Source organism: Chiloscyllium plagiosum, chromosome 10 (genome assembly GCF_004010195.1).
Source record: "Chiloscyllium plagiosum isolate BGI_BamShark_2017 chromosome 10, ASM401019v2, whole genome shotgun sequence".
Lineage (NCBI taxonomy): Eukaryota > Metazoa > Chordata > Chondrichthyes > Orectolobiformes > Hemiscylliidae > Chiloscyllium > Chiloscyllium plagiosum.
Genome location: NC_057719.1, coordinates 50394574 through 50411472, shown reverse-complemented (window position 1 = coordinate 50411472; position 16899 = coordinate 50394574). Strand labels below are relative to the sequence as shown.

Genomic DNA, 16899 nt, shown 5'->3' with positions numbered 1-16899 from the left:
AACTGATGTGAAGTATCTATTCAGTTCCTCTACCACTTATTTGTTCCCCATTGCTACTTCTTCAGCCTCATTTTCCCACAGTCCAATGTCACCTCTCTCTTACCTTGATATATCTCAATAAAAAAAAGTCGCAGGAAGGTTTTTTATATCAGCTAGCTCACGCTCATTTTATTTTCTCCTGCTCTATTGCTTTTGTCAGTTCTCCTCTGTTGATTTTTAAAGGCTTCCTTTCACCACATCGTATGCATTTTCTTTATTTTTATCCGTGACTTCCTTTGTCAGCCATGATTGCCTCTTCCTCCCGTTAGTATGCTTCTTCTTCCTTGGGATAAATTTATGCTGTGCCTCCTGAATTATGGCCAGAAACGCCTACCTTTGCTGCTCCACCATCATCCCCCTCCAATCAGCTCTGGCTAGCTCCTCACTCATGTCTTTGCAGCTATCTTTACTCAATTGTAATACTATTACACCTGATTCCAGCTTCTCCCTCTCAAACTGCAAGGTGAATTCTATCATTTTATGCCAGTTAGGGGTTCCTTCACCTCAAGATCCATGATCAAGACTGCCTCATCAGAAACAGAGACCTGGGCATTTACATGCACAGATCATTGAAGGTGACAGGATAGGTAGAGAGAGCACTTAATAAGACATGCAGTGTTCTATTTTATTGACAGAGGCAAAGAATACAAAAGCAAGGAGGAAATTTGACCTTGTGCAAGACACTTGTCAGACTTCAGCTGCAGTATTGTGTAATTAAGTGAATACAATGTAAAGTGAACATCCAAAGAGTAAGCACCCAGGTCCATTCCCCTGAACACTATGGGCAATTTAGTTTGGCCAATTCACCTAACCTGCACATCTTTGGACTGTGGGAAGAAACTAGAGCACCCAGAGGAAACCCACGCAGGCAAGGGGTGAATGTACAAACTCCACATAGTCATCCAAGGCTGGAATTGAACCTGGGTTCCTGGCACTGTGAGGCAGCAGTGCTAACCACTGAGCCACCATGCCACCCAGGAATGAGAAACTTCAGTTATGAAGGTAGATTGAAGAAGTTGGGAGTGTTCTCCTTGGAGAGAAGACAGCTGACAGGAAACTCAGTGGAACTTTTCAAAATTGCAAGCACCTGGATGAAGTAGATAGTGAGAAGCTGTTTCGGTTTGTAAAAGGAACAAGAATGAGAGGGCATCGATTTAAAGTGATATGTGAAATAAGCAAGGACAATTTCTGAAAAAAAACTTACTTACACAGCGAGTAATTAGGGTTGAGTTAAATTTAATTGAGGCATTCAAGAGGACATTGGATAGAAATAGTGTGCAAGCTTGTTTGAAGAGGCTTGAAAGGCCAAATGGTCTCAATCTACACCATAACAGTTCTGTGACTGAGTCTGGAATTTGTACAACTGTATTTGCTCCTTTTTATTAGTTTATGTACCTAAACCTAACAACTACTTTCAGTTGTATAGCCCATTTAGTATCGAAGGTCATTGCACTTGAGGAAACCGACACCCAAAGTTTGTATGTAATAAGAAAACCTGTTTAAACCTTGTTTCATGGGGTAGGGGTGTAAACGACAGCTAAGGTTGTGAGCTATCTGATTCAGCCTAAAACAGTGACATGGTGGCAGAAGTGTAGCGTCGGTATCAAGGGGTCAAAGATGAAGGCTTTTGCCTTCCCATTTAATTCCAAGAATACAGATGAGCCGTAACTTTGAACAGCAAAGCAACATAAAAATGTGGATTCTGACTCCAAGCAAGCTTTGAATTTGCCAATCATCATCATATAGTTGTGGAACCAGAGCGGATATTCTGGGGGTTCTGGAAATGAATGGAGGAATTAGAATGAGAAGCCACTGCTGGAGTTAGTTTGGGAACAACTGGAACCAAACAAAACCTGTAACAAAATGAGGAACCAAACCGTAGAGCTGGATATAGGAGGAAAAACTTTGGAGAAGGAGAGTCGAATGTGCCTGTTGAAGACTGTATGGATCAAGAAATATGAAGAGGGTCTATCAGTATTAGAACATGTAATTCCACCTCCAAAATTTTAAGGAAGGATGTGCACGAGTTTCAGCATGTTGATGGTTTAAGTTCTTCATATTTTGTCTGTTATGTAAATTGTTATTTAATATTGTTAAGAAATAAATATAAGACATTATTCATATACCTTCTGAAATATATACTTTTCCTTGTACATGCCATATAAATTATATTTTTTCTTTCCAATGAAGTCAAATGATACAATGGTTAGTTAAACCAAATCATTTCCATAATGAATGAACTGAATATGTTTTCATAAATTCATATTATCACCATCCAATTTTCCAAAACAGCAGGTCCCGTATTTCATGTGTATCACGAAGGGGTGTGCTCAGTTAATGGACAATACCACTCTGTCAAGATTGGGAAAAGGTGCATCATGTAGAAGATGTCACAAAATGTGACAAAAAAAATTCAAAGCATGTTTCTTAAAACTTGGCCTTTATTAAACTCTGGACTGAGCTCCATTTTATTTTCACATTACGATACACCAGCTTTGCAAGTGGAAGAGAGAAACAAAAAGTTTGCTTTGCTTTTAGAAAGTTAAGCCATTGTCAAATTATTCTCTTCCATTACAAGTATGGAAGAAAAAAATCCATTGTAATAACTACTACAATTTCACGCTGTCAAGAAATATAAAAAAAATCTCAAACATAAAAAGAATGGACATTGATTTGTTAGCAGTTCTATGGAATACTATTACAATCCACCTCAGGCCCACTGCTGTTCTGAACCACAGTATCATAATATACAAACATTCTAAAGCATTCACACTATTACTCTACAGTATATTAAACATTGGGAAGGGACACCAATTCCTTACAATGTACAGTACAAGTATGATAAAAATTGATAAAATAATCACATCTGTACACAATATATGTGCAAACCGTATCCTTTAAATACATGGTTCTGGAAGAGTTGAAATATATACAAAGTATGCAATGGAGTCACCATGGCTGTACCCAATGAATTGAATATTTTACACAGCCACCTAATGGTAACCATAATTCCTTGTAGTTTTGTTGTTGTGCTATGTAGTTTTTAATTGTATGTTTGGATTGTAGAGAATTTGGCATAGTTTCAAAGGTTGGACCAACCAGCTTTGTTTACAGGGCAAAAAAAGACACTTTTTTTACCATTAGGCAGTGTGACCATAAAGCTAGACAACTGAACCCTACAGGATACGTAATTCAGGACAGGCGACCCTGCTTTTGAAATGATTGAAATTGTAATTCAAGGTTTGTAACATCTTGTAAATTAGAGCCAACAAACCTGGAAAACTGAACCAAGTCTGAAAATATCTTTCTTTCTTGTTTTAAAAATACATAAAAAATACAAGTATTATGTCCATTGCCTTGTCTGAATAAATATACTTCACAAGTTGCAAGATAATACAATTTTTTTATTTTACACAAAATTCTCAGGTCTAGAAATTTTTGTTAAATAACTTCATTGCTGTGATATATTTGAAACTTTTTTGTAATAAAATAAAAACTCTGCAATTACATATAAAAAGAGACAAAATAGTCTTGCTACAGAAATTAGTCTACTGAAAACCAGCTTCTCCAATGACTGTAAACAGTACAAAATTTAAATAAGAAATCTCATTTGCATAACTTGTGTGCTCAAAATCCAACAGCAAAATAGCGGAAGACATTTTTCATTAGTTTCAGTTTACAATACACTAAATTTCCTGTAACAATCTATTTTGTCCCATTTCCAAATTACACAAAATAGGGCACTCTGCTCACCGTGTACTTTGGCAGTTCAACATATCTAATGCTCCCACAACTAAGACTGAATTGGAACTAATCCAACATATGAACTGAGCTGACTGGGCTCGTACTTTGCATTAACCGTTCCATTACCAACAAAGCTTTCTTCTGACGTAATATTGTTCTGCATGTCTTCCGGAAAAATTGATCACATTCATTTTATTAATTCACTGAGGTTTCCACAAAGTGCTTTGTCATGTAATAGAGTGGACAGTAGTCATCAGTGAAGTATGTCACATCTCCAAATTACATTCAACTCTGAAACTTGCAGTGCGAAAGGCACTGGAAGTTAACCAGGTGGATAGGAAACATTTTCTTGAATTCCACCGGTAATGCACAAGTCCAATCAGCTGAGTGCTTCCTATGCTAATGGTTCCAAGGCTTTTAGCATTTGTGTCATGGCAGCAACTGCTGTGGAAAGAGATAGTGACGGTTGGAGGGGTGCTTCATCACCTGCACTCTACTGCCACACTATTCTGGGCTGGTGAAGACGACGTTGGACTCATTCCGGTTTCTGAAGAAGCAGAGGAAATGCCTGGAGCTGCAGATATAACTATTGGATAAAAGATCATATGAATTAGCAAATAGATCTGAATATTATATAATCAACTCTGTTTATAATGACATCGTAAATGGTCCTAAAATCTCAGAAGATTTATAATAGATAGTATGGTTCATTGAACTTTAATATGCCGACCCCACAAGATGAATGCCCAATTCAGATTATGACATCAAAAGACAAGTCAACAGAAAATCAGGTGCTTCCCACAAATAAGGCTGGGAAAAAAAATCTTAAAACCTGGCAAGTCACCAAGTTTTCTTTGGCTGGTTTGCCAGCAAGAAAAGTTAGAATCTGGGGAGTCCATCATCTTCTTAGGGAAGAGCACATTAAACAGTGAATAAATGAGTAAGAAACTTAATTTAAAGAGCTTTTCGTTTAAACATTATGAAAAATAACACACTGAAGAATTATTAAATAAAAACACTGACTGATATTATTTTGATGAATTTCACATTGAAATTGATATCATAGTGTTCAATCACAATTACTCTACAGTAAATATAAATGATAACAAAATGTCTGGGTCTCAATTGAGAAACACAATGGTATCCGATCAATTTGAGGAAAAACAGAAGAATTTAAGATTCTGTTTAAGATTTTTTTGTTTTTAAGTTAATCTCTCATTGCAAGATTTAGAAATAGTTTGATATGGGTGATCACTGGTTGGGATGTAGAAGGTTACCAGGAATAACATGAACATTGTAATTGAAACGCAACAAGTGGAACTGTCCAGGCTCAACATTTCGGCATAAACACTCATGATTTTGTTGAAGGAGCAGAAGATTGCACATCCAAGTTTACAGATGGCACTAAAATTGCCAGGAATTGTACGTTGTACAGTAGCAAGTAAGTTATAAAGGAACATTATGGATGAAATAGAGGTAAAATTACATCAGATGGAATTTAAGTCCCAGGTCAAGAGTCAATAAATCAGAATATTTTCTTTACAGTAAAAGACCAAGAAGAAAGGAATTTAAATAAAGACCCAATAGAATTGTGGATGCTGTAAATCAGAAACAAGAACAGAAGTTGCTGGAAAAGCCCAGCAGGTCAGGCAGCATCTGTGAAGAGAAACCAAAGTTAATGGTTCTGGTCTGGTCACCCTTCCTTAATTCTGGTTTTGTTTGTGAAAGTGATAAATGTTTGTGAGTTCAATCCTTTAAGAATTAGTACACACGTACAAACAATACCAAAAACTCACTAGCAATGTTGGCCTTTATCTCAAAAGCAGCTGGAATATAAAGGGGAGGAAGTGATACTTCTGACATAGAGAGCTTTGTTGTGATCCCATCTCATACAGTTTATTAAGGTTTGGTCCCTCATCAAGAAAGGATATACTGGCCTTTTTGCAAATATTCAGCAAAATGATACTGGTTTAAAATGATTAGATTTTATCTCAAGGTTGCAAAAACCTAGCTTAGATGACTATACAGGTTAGAAAATTGAGAGGCAACATAATTTGAGTTTTTAAAATGGCAAAATATTCAGTAGTCTGGATACAGAGAATTCATTAGCGAGTTTTGAGAAGATTTGTAGCTCAGGTTGAGGTTCTGGATGTAGGTTTGCTTGCAGAGCTGGAAGGTTCGTTTTCAGACGTTTTGTAAGCATACTAGGTAACATCAGTGAGCCTCCGGATGAAGCGCTAATGGCATGGCCCGCTTTCTAGCTTAGATTTCCTTGGGTTGGGTGACGTCATGTCCTGTGGTGACGCCATTTCCGGTTCTGTTTCTCAGGGGGTAGTAAATGGGATCCAAGTCAATGCGTTTGCTGATAGAATAACATGCTTTTAGGAACTCTCGTGCGTGTCTCTGTTTGGCTTGTCCTAGGATGGATGTGTTGTCTCAGTCGAAGTGGTGTCCTTCCTCATCTGTCTGTAAGGAGACTAGTGAGAGTGGGTCATGTCTTTTTGTGGCTAGTTGACATTTATATATCCTGGTGGCGAGTTTTCTGCCTATTTCTCCAATGTAACAAACACATCTGTATGTATCCTTACATAGGGATGAGGACGGACACCACTTCAACTGGGACAACACATCCATTTTGGGACAAGCTAAACAGAGACACGCATGAGAATTCCTAGAAGCACGGTATTCCAACCGGAACTCTTTCAACAAACACTTTGACTTTGATCCCATCTACCACCTCCTGAGAAAAAGAACAGAAATAACATCACCATAGGACATGATATCACCACAGGAAATTATGTCACCAACCCAAGGAAATCTAAACACATAAATAGAAAGCGGGCCATGCCACCAGTGCTTCATCCAGAGGCTCACTGATGATGTTACCTTGTATGGTGACAAAATGTCCAGCTCAGCAAGGAAACCTACATCCAGGGAATTCATTCTCTCTGATGGAGAATAATAAACAAGGAAGCACAATTTTGAAATCAGAACTGGACCAATTAAAAGTAAAATGAGGAAACACTATAGTAAAAATAAGGGAAAGTCTGGAATACTTGAAAAGGCTCCAGAAATGCCAAAACTGAAATTTTTACGGGATGTGATTTACACCAAAAGATGAACAAATGCAAGTTAAGTTCCAGGTATTTGCTGATCTTATTGAGTAGTCCAATGATCTACTCCTGTTTCATTGTCAGAAAAAAATGTGTTATTCTTGCCACTGTACAAATCATAAATTATACAGGATGTTACCTTCTCTCTCTTTCTTTTTTAACCTTTTTCTCCTCCTGTCTATGGATGCTACTTCAGATTTCAAAGACATGTAGTATTTTCTGATCTCCTGTAATTTGTCTTGTAGGAAAGATATTCGTTCAGCACTGGTCAGGTTGTTAAGGTCAGCTGTTAAAAAAAGGAATTAAATCCACATTTTAAAAAAATAGTTCCCAAATACATTGCAATGAACAGACAAGGATCTCAATTATATATTATTTAGAGTCATAGAGATGTAGAGTACAGAAACAGACTATTCGGTCCAATTCGTCCATGCCGACCAGATATCCCAACCCAATCTCGTCCCACCTGCCAGCACGTGGCCCATATCCCTCCAAACCCTTCCTATTCATATACCCATCCAGATGCCTTTTAAATGTTGCAATTGTACCAGCTTCCATCACTTCCTCTGGCAGCTCATTCCATACAGACCACCTTCTGCGAGAAAGAGTCTTAGGTCTCTTTTATATCTTCCCATCTCAGTCCAAATCTATGCCCACTGGTTCTGGACTCCCCGACCCCAGGGAAAAGACTTTGTCTATTTATTCTATCCATACCCCTCATAATTTTGTAAATCTCTATAAGGTCACCCCTCAGCCTCCGACACTCCAGGGAAAACAGCCCCAGCCTGTTCAACTTCTCCCTATAGCTCAAATCCTCCAACCCTGGCAACATCCTTGTAAATCTTTTCTGAACCCTTTCAAGCTTCGCAACATCTTTTCGATAGGAAGGAGACCAGAATTGCATGCAATATTCGAACAGTGGCCTAACCAATGTCCTGTACAGCTGCAACATGACCTCCCAACTCCTGTGCTCAATATTCTGACCATAAAAGAAAGCATACCATCCTATCTACCTGCAACTCCACTTTCAAAGAGCTATGAACCTGCACTCCAAGGTCTCCGAGTTCAGCAGCATTCGCGAGGACCTTACCATTAAGTGTATAAGTCCTACTAAGGTTGCTTTCCTAAAATGCAGCACCTCACATTTATCTCAATTAAACTCCATTTGCCACTTCTCAGCCCATTGATCCATCTGATCAAGATCCTGTTGTAATCAGAGATAATCTTCTTCACTGTCCACTACACCTCCAATTTTGATGTCAACTGCAAACTTACTAACTGTACCTCTTATGCTCACATCCAAGTCATTTATGTAAATGAAGTAAAGTAATGGACCTAGTACCGATCCTTGTGGCACTCCACTGGTCACAGGCCTCCAGTCTGAAAAACAACCCTCCACCACCACCCTCTGTCTTCTACCTTTGAGCCAGTTCTGTATCCAAGTGGCTAGTTCTCCCTGCATGAGATCAAACCTTGCTAACCAGTCTCCCATGGGGAACCTTGTCAAACGCCTTACTGAAGTCCATATACATCATATCCACTGTTCTGCCCTCCTCAATCCCCTTTGTTACTTCTTCAAAAAACTCAATCAAGTTTATGAGACATGATTTCCCACGCACAAAGCCATGTTGACTATCCCTAATCAGTCCTTGCCTTTCCATACACATGTACATCCTGTCCCTCAAGATTCCCTCCAACAACTTGCCCACCACCGAGGTCAGGCTCACTGATCTGTAGTTCCCTGGCTTGTCCTTACCACCTTTCTTAAACAGTGACACCATGTTAGCCAACCCCCAGTCTTCCAGCACCTCACCTGTGACTATCAATGTTACAAATATCTCAGCAAGAGGCCCAGCAATCACTTCCCTAGCTTTCCACAAAGTTCTAGGATACACGTGATCAGGTCCAGGGGATTTATCCACTTTTATGCGTTTCAAGACATCCAGCACTTCCTCCTTTGTAATATGGACATTTTTCAAGATGTCATCCTCTATTTCCTTATATTCTATATCTTCCATGTCCTTTTCCACAGTAAATGCTGATGCAAAATACTCATTTAGTAACTCCCCCATCTCCTGCGGCTCCACACAAAGGCTGCCTTGCTGATCTTTGAGGGGCCCTATTCTCTCTCTAGTTACCCTTCTGTCCTTAATGTGTTTATAAAAACCCTTTGGATTCTCCTTCACTCTATTTGCCAAAGCTATCTCATGACCCCTTTTTTCCCTCCTGTTTCCCTCTTAAGTATACCCCTACTGCCTTTATACTCCTCTAAGGATTCACTTGATCTATCCTGTCTATACCTGACGTATGTTTCCTTCTTTTTCTTAACCAAAACCTCAATTTCTTTAGTCATCCAGCATTCCCTATACCTACCAGCCTTTCCTTTCACTGGATTCTTGTTGTCTCATTTCTGAAGGCTTCCAATTTTCCAGCCGTCCCTTTACCTGTGAACATCTGCGCCCAATCAGTTATTGAAAGTTCTTGCCTAATACGTTTAAAATTGGCCTTTCTCCAATTTAGAACTTCAACTTTTAGACCTGGTCTATCCTTTTCCATCACTACTTTAAAACGAATAGAATTATAGTCGCTGGCCCCAAAGTGATCCCCCACTGACACCTCAGTCACCTGCCCTGCCTTATTTCCCAATAGTAGGTCAGGTTTTGCACCTTCTCTAGTAGGTATATCCACATACTAAATCAGAAAATTTTCTTGTACACCACTTAACAAATTCCTCTCAATCTAACCCCTTAACACTACGGCAGTCCCAGTCTATGTTTGGAAAGTTAAAATCCCCGACCATAACCACCCTATTATTCTTACAGATAACTGAGATCTCCTTACAAATTTGTTTCTCATTTTCCCTTTGACTATTAGGGGGTGTATAATACAATCCCAGTAAAGTGGCCATTCCTTTCTTATTTCTCAGTTCCACCCAAATAACTTCCCTGGATGTATTTCCAGGAATATCCTCCCTCACTACAGCTCTAATGCTTTTCCTTATCAAAAACACCACTCCCCTCCTGTCTTGCCTCCCTTTCTATCCTTTCTGTAGCATTTGTATCCTGGAACATTAAGCTGCCAGTCCTGTCCAGCCCTGAGCCATGTTTCTGTAATTGCTAAGATATCCCAGTCCTTATTCCTAACCAAACCCGGAGGTCATCTGCCTTCCCTGAAATAAGTGCAGTTTAATTTATCAGTCCTACCGTGTTCTCTTTGTCCCTGCCTGCCCTGCCTGTTTGACTCGCCTTTGTTCTCAACTGTACTAGTCTCAGATTTATTGTCCTTTATCAACTTTTAATTCCATTTCCAGGAAAGTAATTTAACTGCCTATGTTTGATGCCTTTCTTCATTCACTGTAAATCACACCAAGCTATCATTAAGGTTATTACTCAGTCAGTTCTGGGTTTATAAAAAGGAATACTTTTCCATTTATCCCCGAGTTTAATTTCAAGACAGATTCATTTGACAATAGTAACTGACACCATTGGAAAGGCAAGTTAAGACTATGTGGTTGAATTTGAGACAGATTGTAATACATTTAGTATAAATGGATGAATCATCTCAAATAGATTAATTAGCAAAAAACAAACTTTCACAGGTGCTGCAAATCTAAAAACAGTGCTACAGAAATTCAGTCGGTCAGATGTCTGAAGAAGTAAAAGATTTACTCAAACTACAGTGGACTAATCTTTGCAGGAGATCTAGTAGACTAGTGAATGTTGCAAACAACTAAACAGGAGGTACAGATACATTGTTCCAATTGATCAATGAAAGATCTGGAAGAACAACACAAGTATTGTTCAACTTCCATGGTCCAAACAAACCAAACAAATAATGGAGGAATGGGTCACCTGACTTTCATGAACAAATCATGTTTATAAAAAGCAAAATTGTTACAACTGGCCAGATTGTTCAGAACACAAAATTCAAGACTTTTTTGTTTATTTAGGCATTGGCTAACAGGTGGATTAATTTCAAGCATCAGCATCATGTGAAGTGCAACATTTCTGCAGCACTTTTTTTTTTACAAAATTACAAATATGGAGCATCTTGCCAGTATAACAACCTTCAAGTTGCTTTGCACACCTCTCAAAAGAAAAAAAAAATTCAGCTGCATCTGGCCAGGAAGTACCATCGTAAGAGAAGCGAAACATTATTTATTCTGGCAAATCCTAAGAGATCAATGATTATTTTTGTTCAGAATAAACTTGTCAGGTGGTGAAGTCTTCCAACGAGTACGAGATTAAATAATATTAAGTTAAAATGAGAAATTCTTTCAGCAGACTGGGATGCAAGTCTTCCAAAACCAGGTGATTTCTTCATTCTGAGCATAATTAGTTGTTCCAGTACTTCCTGCCTCTCAATTTTCACCAGATCCATTACATCTACCAATTCTGTTTCCACTGAGTTTGTTGGATTCCTTTTCCTTAATAAACATTGATACAAAAGTACTAAGCTTTCCTGCCTTGTCTTGGGTCTTTGAGCTTGTCCTAATCGGACCCATGCTATTTCCTACTTCCAGTGTATTATTTCCATGCTCATTTAGGATTTTTGGGTTCCCTTGTATGTTGACAGCCATTTTATTTTCATGTATTTTTCTTCATCATTCTTAATTTCTTATTCACCTCCCCTGCTTCATCTTGTTCTCCCTGAAATAATTCACCTGACGAGCATCATATATGATTTTCTGTTTCATAGTATACTTTATCTCCTTTGTCATTCAATGAGCCCTGTATTTGGTTCTTCTACCTGTCACTGCTGTTGAAATGTAACTGGTTGATACCTAAAGCATCCCCTTAAAGAGCACCTTACTGTTTCACTTTACTTGGCTAGATTCCTTCCCCTTTCATTGAAATTAGCCTTCTTTCAATTCAAACACTCTATTGAAGATTGTTCTTTACCTTTCTATATTACTGGTCAAAACTTTACATGATACTTATTCTTACCTATGCTTTCTTTCACAGTCCATTTGGCCCATTTCATTCCAGTTCCAGCAAAAAAAGCAGCTATCCAACCTCTGTTCAATTAATGCCTATTCTCCAAACATAGCAACAGCAAACAATGGAAGTTTGCACAATACAGATTTTTTAAATGCACAGTAAATCACAGATGCAAATCAAGAGCAGTCCAGACCATTTACACCGTCCATGTTCATCATGAGCAATCAGCTATATTGGGCAATTATTAGCAACTAATTGCCATTTCCACTGAAATCAAACTAATTTAGTAAGCTGGCTAATTCAAGCACCTGCAGATCAGACATGCTGTATTATATACGTAGAAGTAATGTAGGATCAATATCACATTTAAGTATTCTGCTAGAGTTTTTTGAGGTTGTCATAAAAGTTGTGGTCATTGTAATGGCAGAGATCTCTCAATCTGTCAGCTGTCTAGTAGTTAGAAGTTATATCATAAATCCTTTTCCTGACATCTGATTAATTAACGAATATAATTTAATCATTCAATATTCCAACAAGAAGAATGCAGCATCTGACACTACAGAAACATAGTGTGAGCAGTCGGAATCTATCCTGGCTAAGCAGGTATAGAAACATTTGAGTGTGGAACAAGAATAAGCCAATCAGCTCCATAAACCTGCTCTGCCATTCAAAAACGTCCTGGCTAATCTAATTTCAAGCCTACATTCCTAGCTCTCCTGATTATCTTTCACCCCCTTGCTTACCAAGATTCTATCTAATTTCACCTTAAAAATCTTCAGATACTATCTTCTTCAAAAGGCAGTGGAAGTAGAGTTCCAACGACACAAGGCCCTCTGAGAAAAAAAAACTTTTACTTCACCTCTATCTCAAGTGGGCAATGCTTTAATTTGAAACAGTGACTCCTCAATCTAGATTTTCACAAGAGGAAATAGATTTTCCATATCTAGTTTCTCAAGAACCCATAGAATCTCATATTTCTAAACTCTAGCAGGTAGAAGCAGAGCCTGTCCCACATTTTTTCATAAGACATCCTGCCCATTCCCAGTACTAACCAAGTGAGCTTCTCTGAAGCGCTCCTAAACATTTACATCCTTCATTAATTAAAGTGATCAATACTGCACACATTATTTGAATTCAATCTCACTAGTATCTTGTATGACCGAAACATAACCCCCTTATGTTTGCATTTGATTCCCCGATAAATGAGAACATTTAATTCGCCTTCCTAACTACTTGCTGTACCTGCACTATACTATTTGGTGATTCATGCACTCAGATCTCTCTCTGTCTCAGAACTCCGCAATCTTGAAAACTGGAGCAGCAGAAAAAAAATTCAAGAACATGAGTACTGAGGGAGAGGTTTGTGTCTTGCCCAAAAACTCATACACAAGAAATCAAGATGCATCTAATATTAGGTGGTTCACATTAACACAAATCCATTCATTATAACTGGTGGTGATGTCAACTGGCCAAATAAAAAATGTACAATAAACCAAGATGATTTACTTCAAAATTTGCCACCTGCCTATTTCACTTCACCCTCATATCAACAAAGAGGATTAGCAAATCAAGCTGTTTCATGCATCAACCAAAATAACAATTTGAATAGTAATACAATGTTTTCTTACTGAGTTGAAAACTCCATTTATACGTCCGAGGTGATGCACCATCAGTTGCATCTTTCTCTTTATCCTTATCCCCATCTTTACCATTTGGAGAAGTTCTTGAAGGAGACCTGCCAAGTTTTTGAGACTTATTTGAGCTCTTCACTGGAGTGCATTTATTGGAGTTTTCTGTGACTGCAAGATCCTCACTGTCACTGCTATTGCCTTTTTCAAAAAAAAAATCAGAATTAAAAATACTGAATTATTTAGAAAACATAAAAAGTTGCTTTTAAGTTCTGGTTTCAGAGCCTACCAGTTCCGTTTTTTTCAGTCTTATTGGACACATTTGATCGCTTGTGGCTACGTTTTTGTTTCTTCGCTGGTGTCCCATTGCTGCTGTCGCTTATTCTTTTCTGGCCTGCATGGAAGTAAAAAAAATTAATGCAAATATAAACGATGCCGATGAAGATCAACTGTGCCATTGGTTACAGATTGTAATTATTGAAGACCCAACAGATTTTTATATAAATATCAACATGTTTATGCTCATAATTACAAACCTTACATCAGAGCGTAACCCCCCCCCCCCGACGGGGCATGTAGATGCAGGAGGCAGGAAGGATTCAAGTAAGTGGAAGATTTTCATTCAAGCAGAAACTGGTTGATGCAGGTCGGGGGCCAAAGGATCTTCCCTGAATCCGGCTTCAACATGAGAAAGCAATTTTTCCCTTAACATTTGTCTCAGATCCGTAGATAGACCAATAACACACTTTTATTTTATAGTAAAAAGCAGTGTTTTTATACATTTCGTGTTACAATAATCAAATACAGTGTGATCACCATGTCCTTCCCTCTTAATTCGTATATCCAATCCTGAAAGACACAATCAACGATGGGCATCCCCATGGACAATCCCAGGTTCCCATATTCTCATTGTGTTTAACAGACACTATAATCTCTCAGCCTTGGGATATTTCTGTGCATAGTATTCATTCACGTTCCGAAGTTACTAGCTATACTCTTTCAGGTCTGTCTCAGACAGGTTTATCTCGAAGGACAGAGTGAATCTTGTTATTCATTTATCCCATGTGCTGCCTTTATCAAATTAATTTATTCTTATATTTTCCACTGTCCTAATTATATATATAAAAAATGCAAATGACAGTTATTTTTAAACTTACTTACTGTAAGATCTGTAATATAGACTTCTGTTATTAAGTGTAAGTTAAAACAGCAAACAGTACAGCCCTTTGGTCCTCGATGTTGTGCTGATCTTTTATCCTACTCTGAAGATCAACCTACATACCCTGCAGTTTACCATCATCCATGTGCCTTTCCACGAGTCACTTAAATGTCCCTAATGTATCTGATTCTACTACCACTGCTGGCAGTGCATTCCACACACCCACCACGCTCTGTGAAATGACGCGGCCTCAGATATCTCCCCTAAACGTTCCTGCAATCACCTTCAAATTATACCCCCTTGTGATAGCCATTTCTGCCCTGGGAAGAAGTCTTTGACAATTCACTCTATCTATGCCTCTCATCATCCTGTACACCTCTATTAAGTCACCTCTCACCCTTCTTCACTCCAATGAGAAGATCCCTCAACCTTTCTTCATGAGACATGTCCTCCAGTCCAGGCAGCATCCACTATACCACTTCTTTCGAACTATTTCTACCGTCAGCACTTTGTGATTAATGGGCTGTGAACAATCTATTTTATTCAGGGCGTAACAGAAGGTGTTTTCTAAAGCTAATTGATTTTCACATCTAGGTATAAATGCTTTTTCTTTAATACTTTTATTATGCTTTAGTTATGTATCTATCTTTATGTTGGAAACTACCCCTATGATTCTCTGAAGAATCTTCAACTGGAACCTATTGCTTAATATTGTAAGTGATTAATTTCAAAGGTAGAATTATTTTGTAGTAAGTAATTCTAACTGTTGTTCTGGTAGCTGCTTAGAGAGTTAATGGGCTTTATCTCACACCTGGTATCTATTCATTAACTGGGACAATTATACTTTCAATAATGTGGCTTTGATTAGTCACTTGTCTATTTTGTCAAGCGTGCTCATATCCCAACTGTCTGAAGCAGGCTGTTCATTTTGCATATCTCTTCTCAACCTTTTAGTGCAGGGATAGGCTGACCCATTCTATGTAATCTCTGTCGGCCATTTTGAGAGAGCAGACATAAGCTATTTTGGTATAAACAGGTACAGACCATCCCTACAAGATAATTGTATAAATTAAGGTCAATTCCAGATGGTCATCAGGTGGATTTTTTTTCAAAAGTGTGCAGGTATAATTATTTAAAACTCCATAAAAACCTAGGATACACAAAGTGTTTCATCAAATTTTGCGTATCACCTGAAAAGACTTGGTCATTCCTAACATACCTGATAAAAGTCAAGTTGTACTTTTAGCAGTTTGGAAGCAAGGCCATATGAAAATAAATCGTTAAAAAAGAATCTTTCGTTCCTTGTTTTAGTCTTATACATCAGTCCAATTTATCTATTACCCTGAATGTCTGCTGATGGTGCTGTTGTTACCTATAAAAGCTGGCAATGATTTGACCTCTTGACTGCCCAAAGGTTTTAAAGGAAGTGGCTTCAGAGATAGTGGAGGCATTCATCAAATAATCCAGAACTTGCTGGATTCCAGGAGGCTTCTAAAAGATTTGAAAAACCATTAATATGACTTTCTATGCAAGAAGAGAGGGAGACAGAAAGCAGAAACTACAGGCCAGTTAGCCTAACATCTGTTGATGGGAAAATTCCACAGTTGATTATTATCAAAGAAATAGCATGACGTTGAGGAAAGGTTAACAAAATCAAAGAGTCAATGTAGTTTTGTGAAAGGATAAACACTTCTCACAAAATTGCTTTGACAATATGACAAGCAGAATCGGTACAGAAGATTAAGCAGATGTAATGTATTTAGATTTCCAGAAGGTATATGATAAGGTGGCACGCAAGAGGTTATTGCACAAGATAGGCGATCGCAGTACGAGAGGTAATGTATTAACTCCATTCAAGGATTGCTTAACACAAAGAAGACATTAAATGTTTTTTAAAAAAGAGGCTGAAGGGATGTAACCATAGTGAAGTGCGACAGGAATCCGTCCTAGGGCCTTAATTATCCATAATCTATATTAATGACTTGTAGAAGGGGACAGAGTGCAGTATTTCCAAATTTGCTGACAATACAAAAATAAGTGAGAGGGTGTTGTGAAGAGGATAGAAGGAATCGACAGAGGGACACAGATTAATTGAGTGGGCAACAATCTGAAGATGAAATTCAATGTAAAAAGTATGAAATTATGTAGTTTCGTAGGAAGAATCAAAGCAGACGATTATTTAAAAGAAGAAAGTTTCCAAAAAAGTGCCAGAGGGATTTGGGTGTTCTTGTACATGGAACATCAAACAGCATACAGGTGCAACAATGAAGAAGAAA

The 16899-nt window shown here is 38.1% G+C and overlaps 1 protein-coding gene across 5 annotated transcripts in view; it reads right to left on the bottom strand.

Moving 5' to 3' along the window:
• Positions 1 to 2468: 2468 nt before the first annotated feature.
• arid4a (AT rich interactive domain 4A (RBP1-like)) overlaps positions 2469 to 16899 on the bottom strand; it is a 156384-nt gene continuing 141953 nt past the window's right edge. For all 5 annotated transcript variants that reach the window (XM_043697753.1, XM_043697756.1, XM_043697757.1 and 2 more), the window contains 4 exons: positions 13754 to 13858; positions 13465 to 13665; positions 7036 to 7182; positions 2469 to 4369 (listed from right to left, as the gene is read on the bottom strand). In XM_043697753.1, coding sequence (XP_043553688.1) covers positions 4266 to 4369; positions 7036 to 7182; positions 13465 to 13665; positions 13754 to 13858 — 557 coding nt within the window. In that variant the 3' untranslated portion in view covers positions 2469 to 4265. The remainder of the gene's footprint in view (positions 4370 to 7035; positions 7183 to 13464; positions 13666 to 13753; positions 13859 to 16899) is intronic.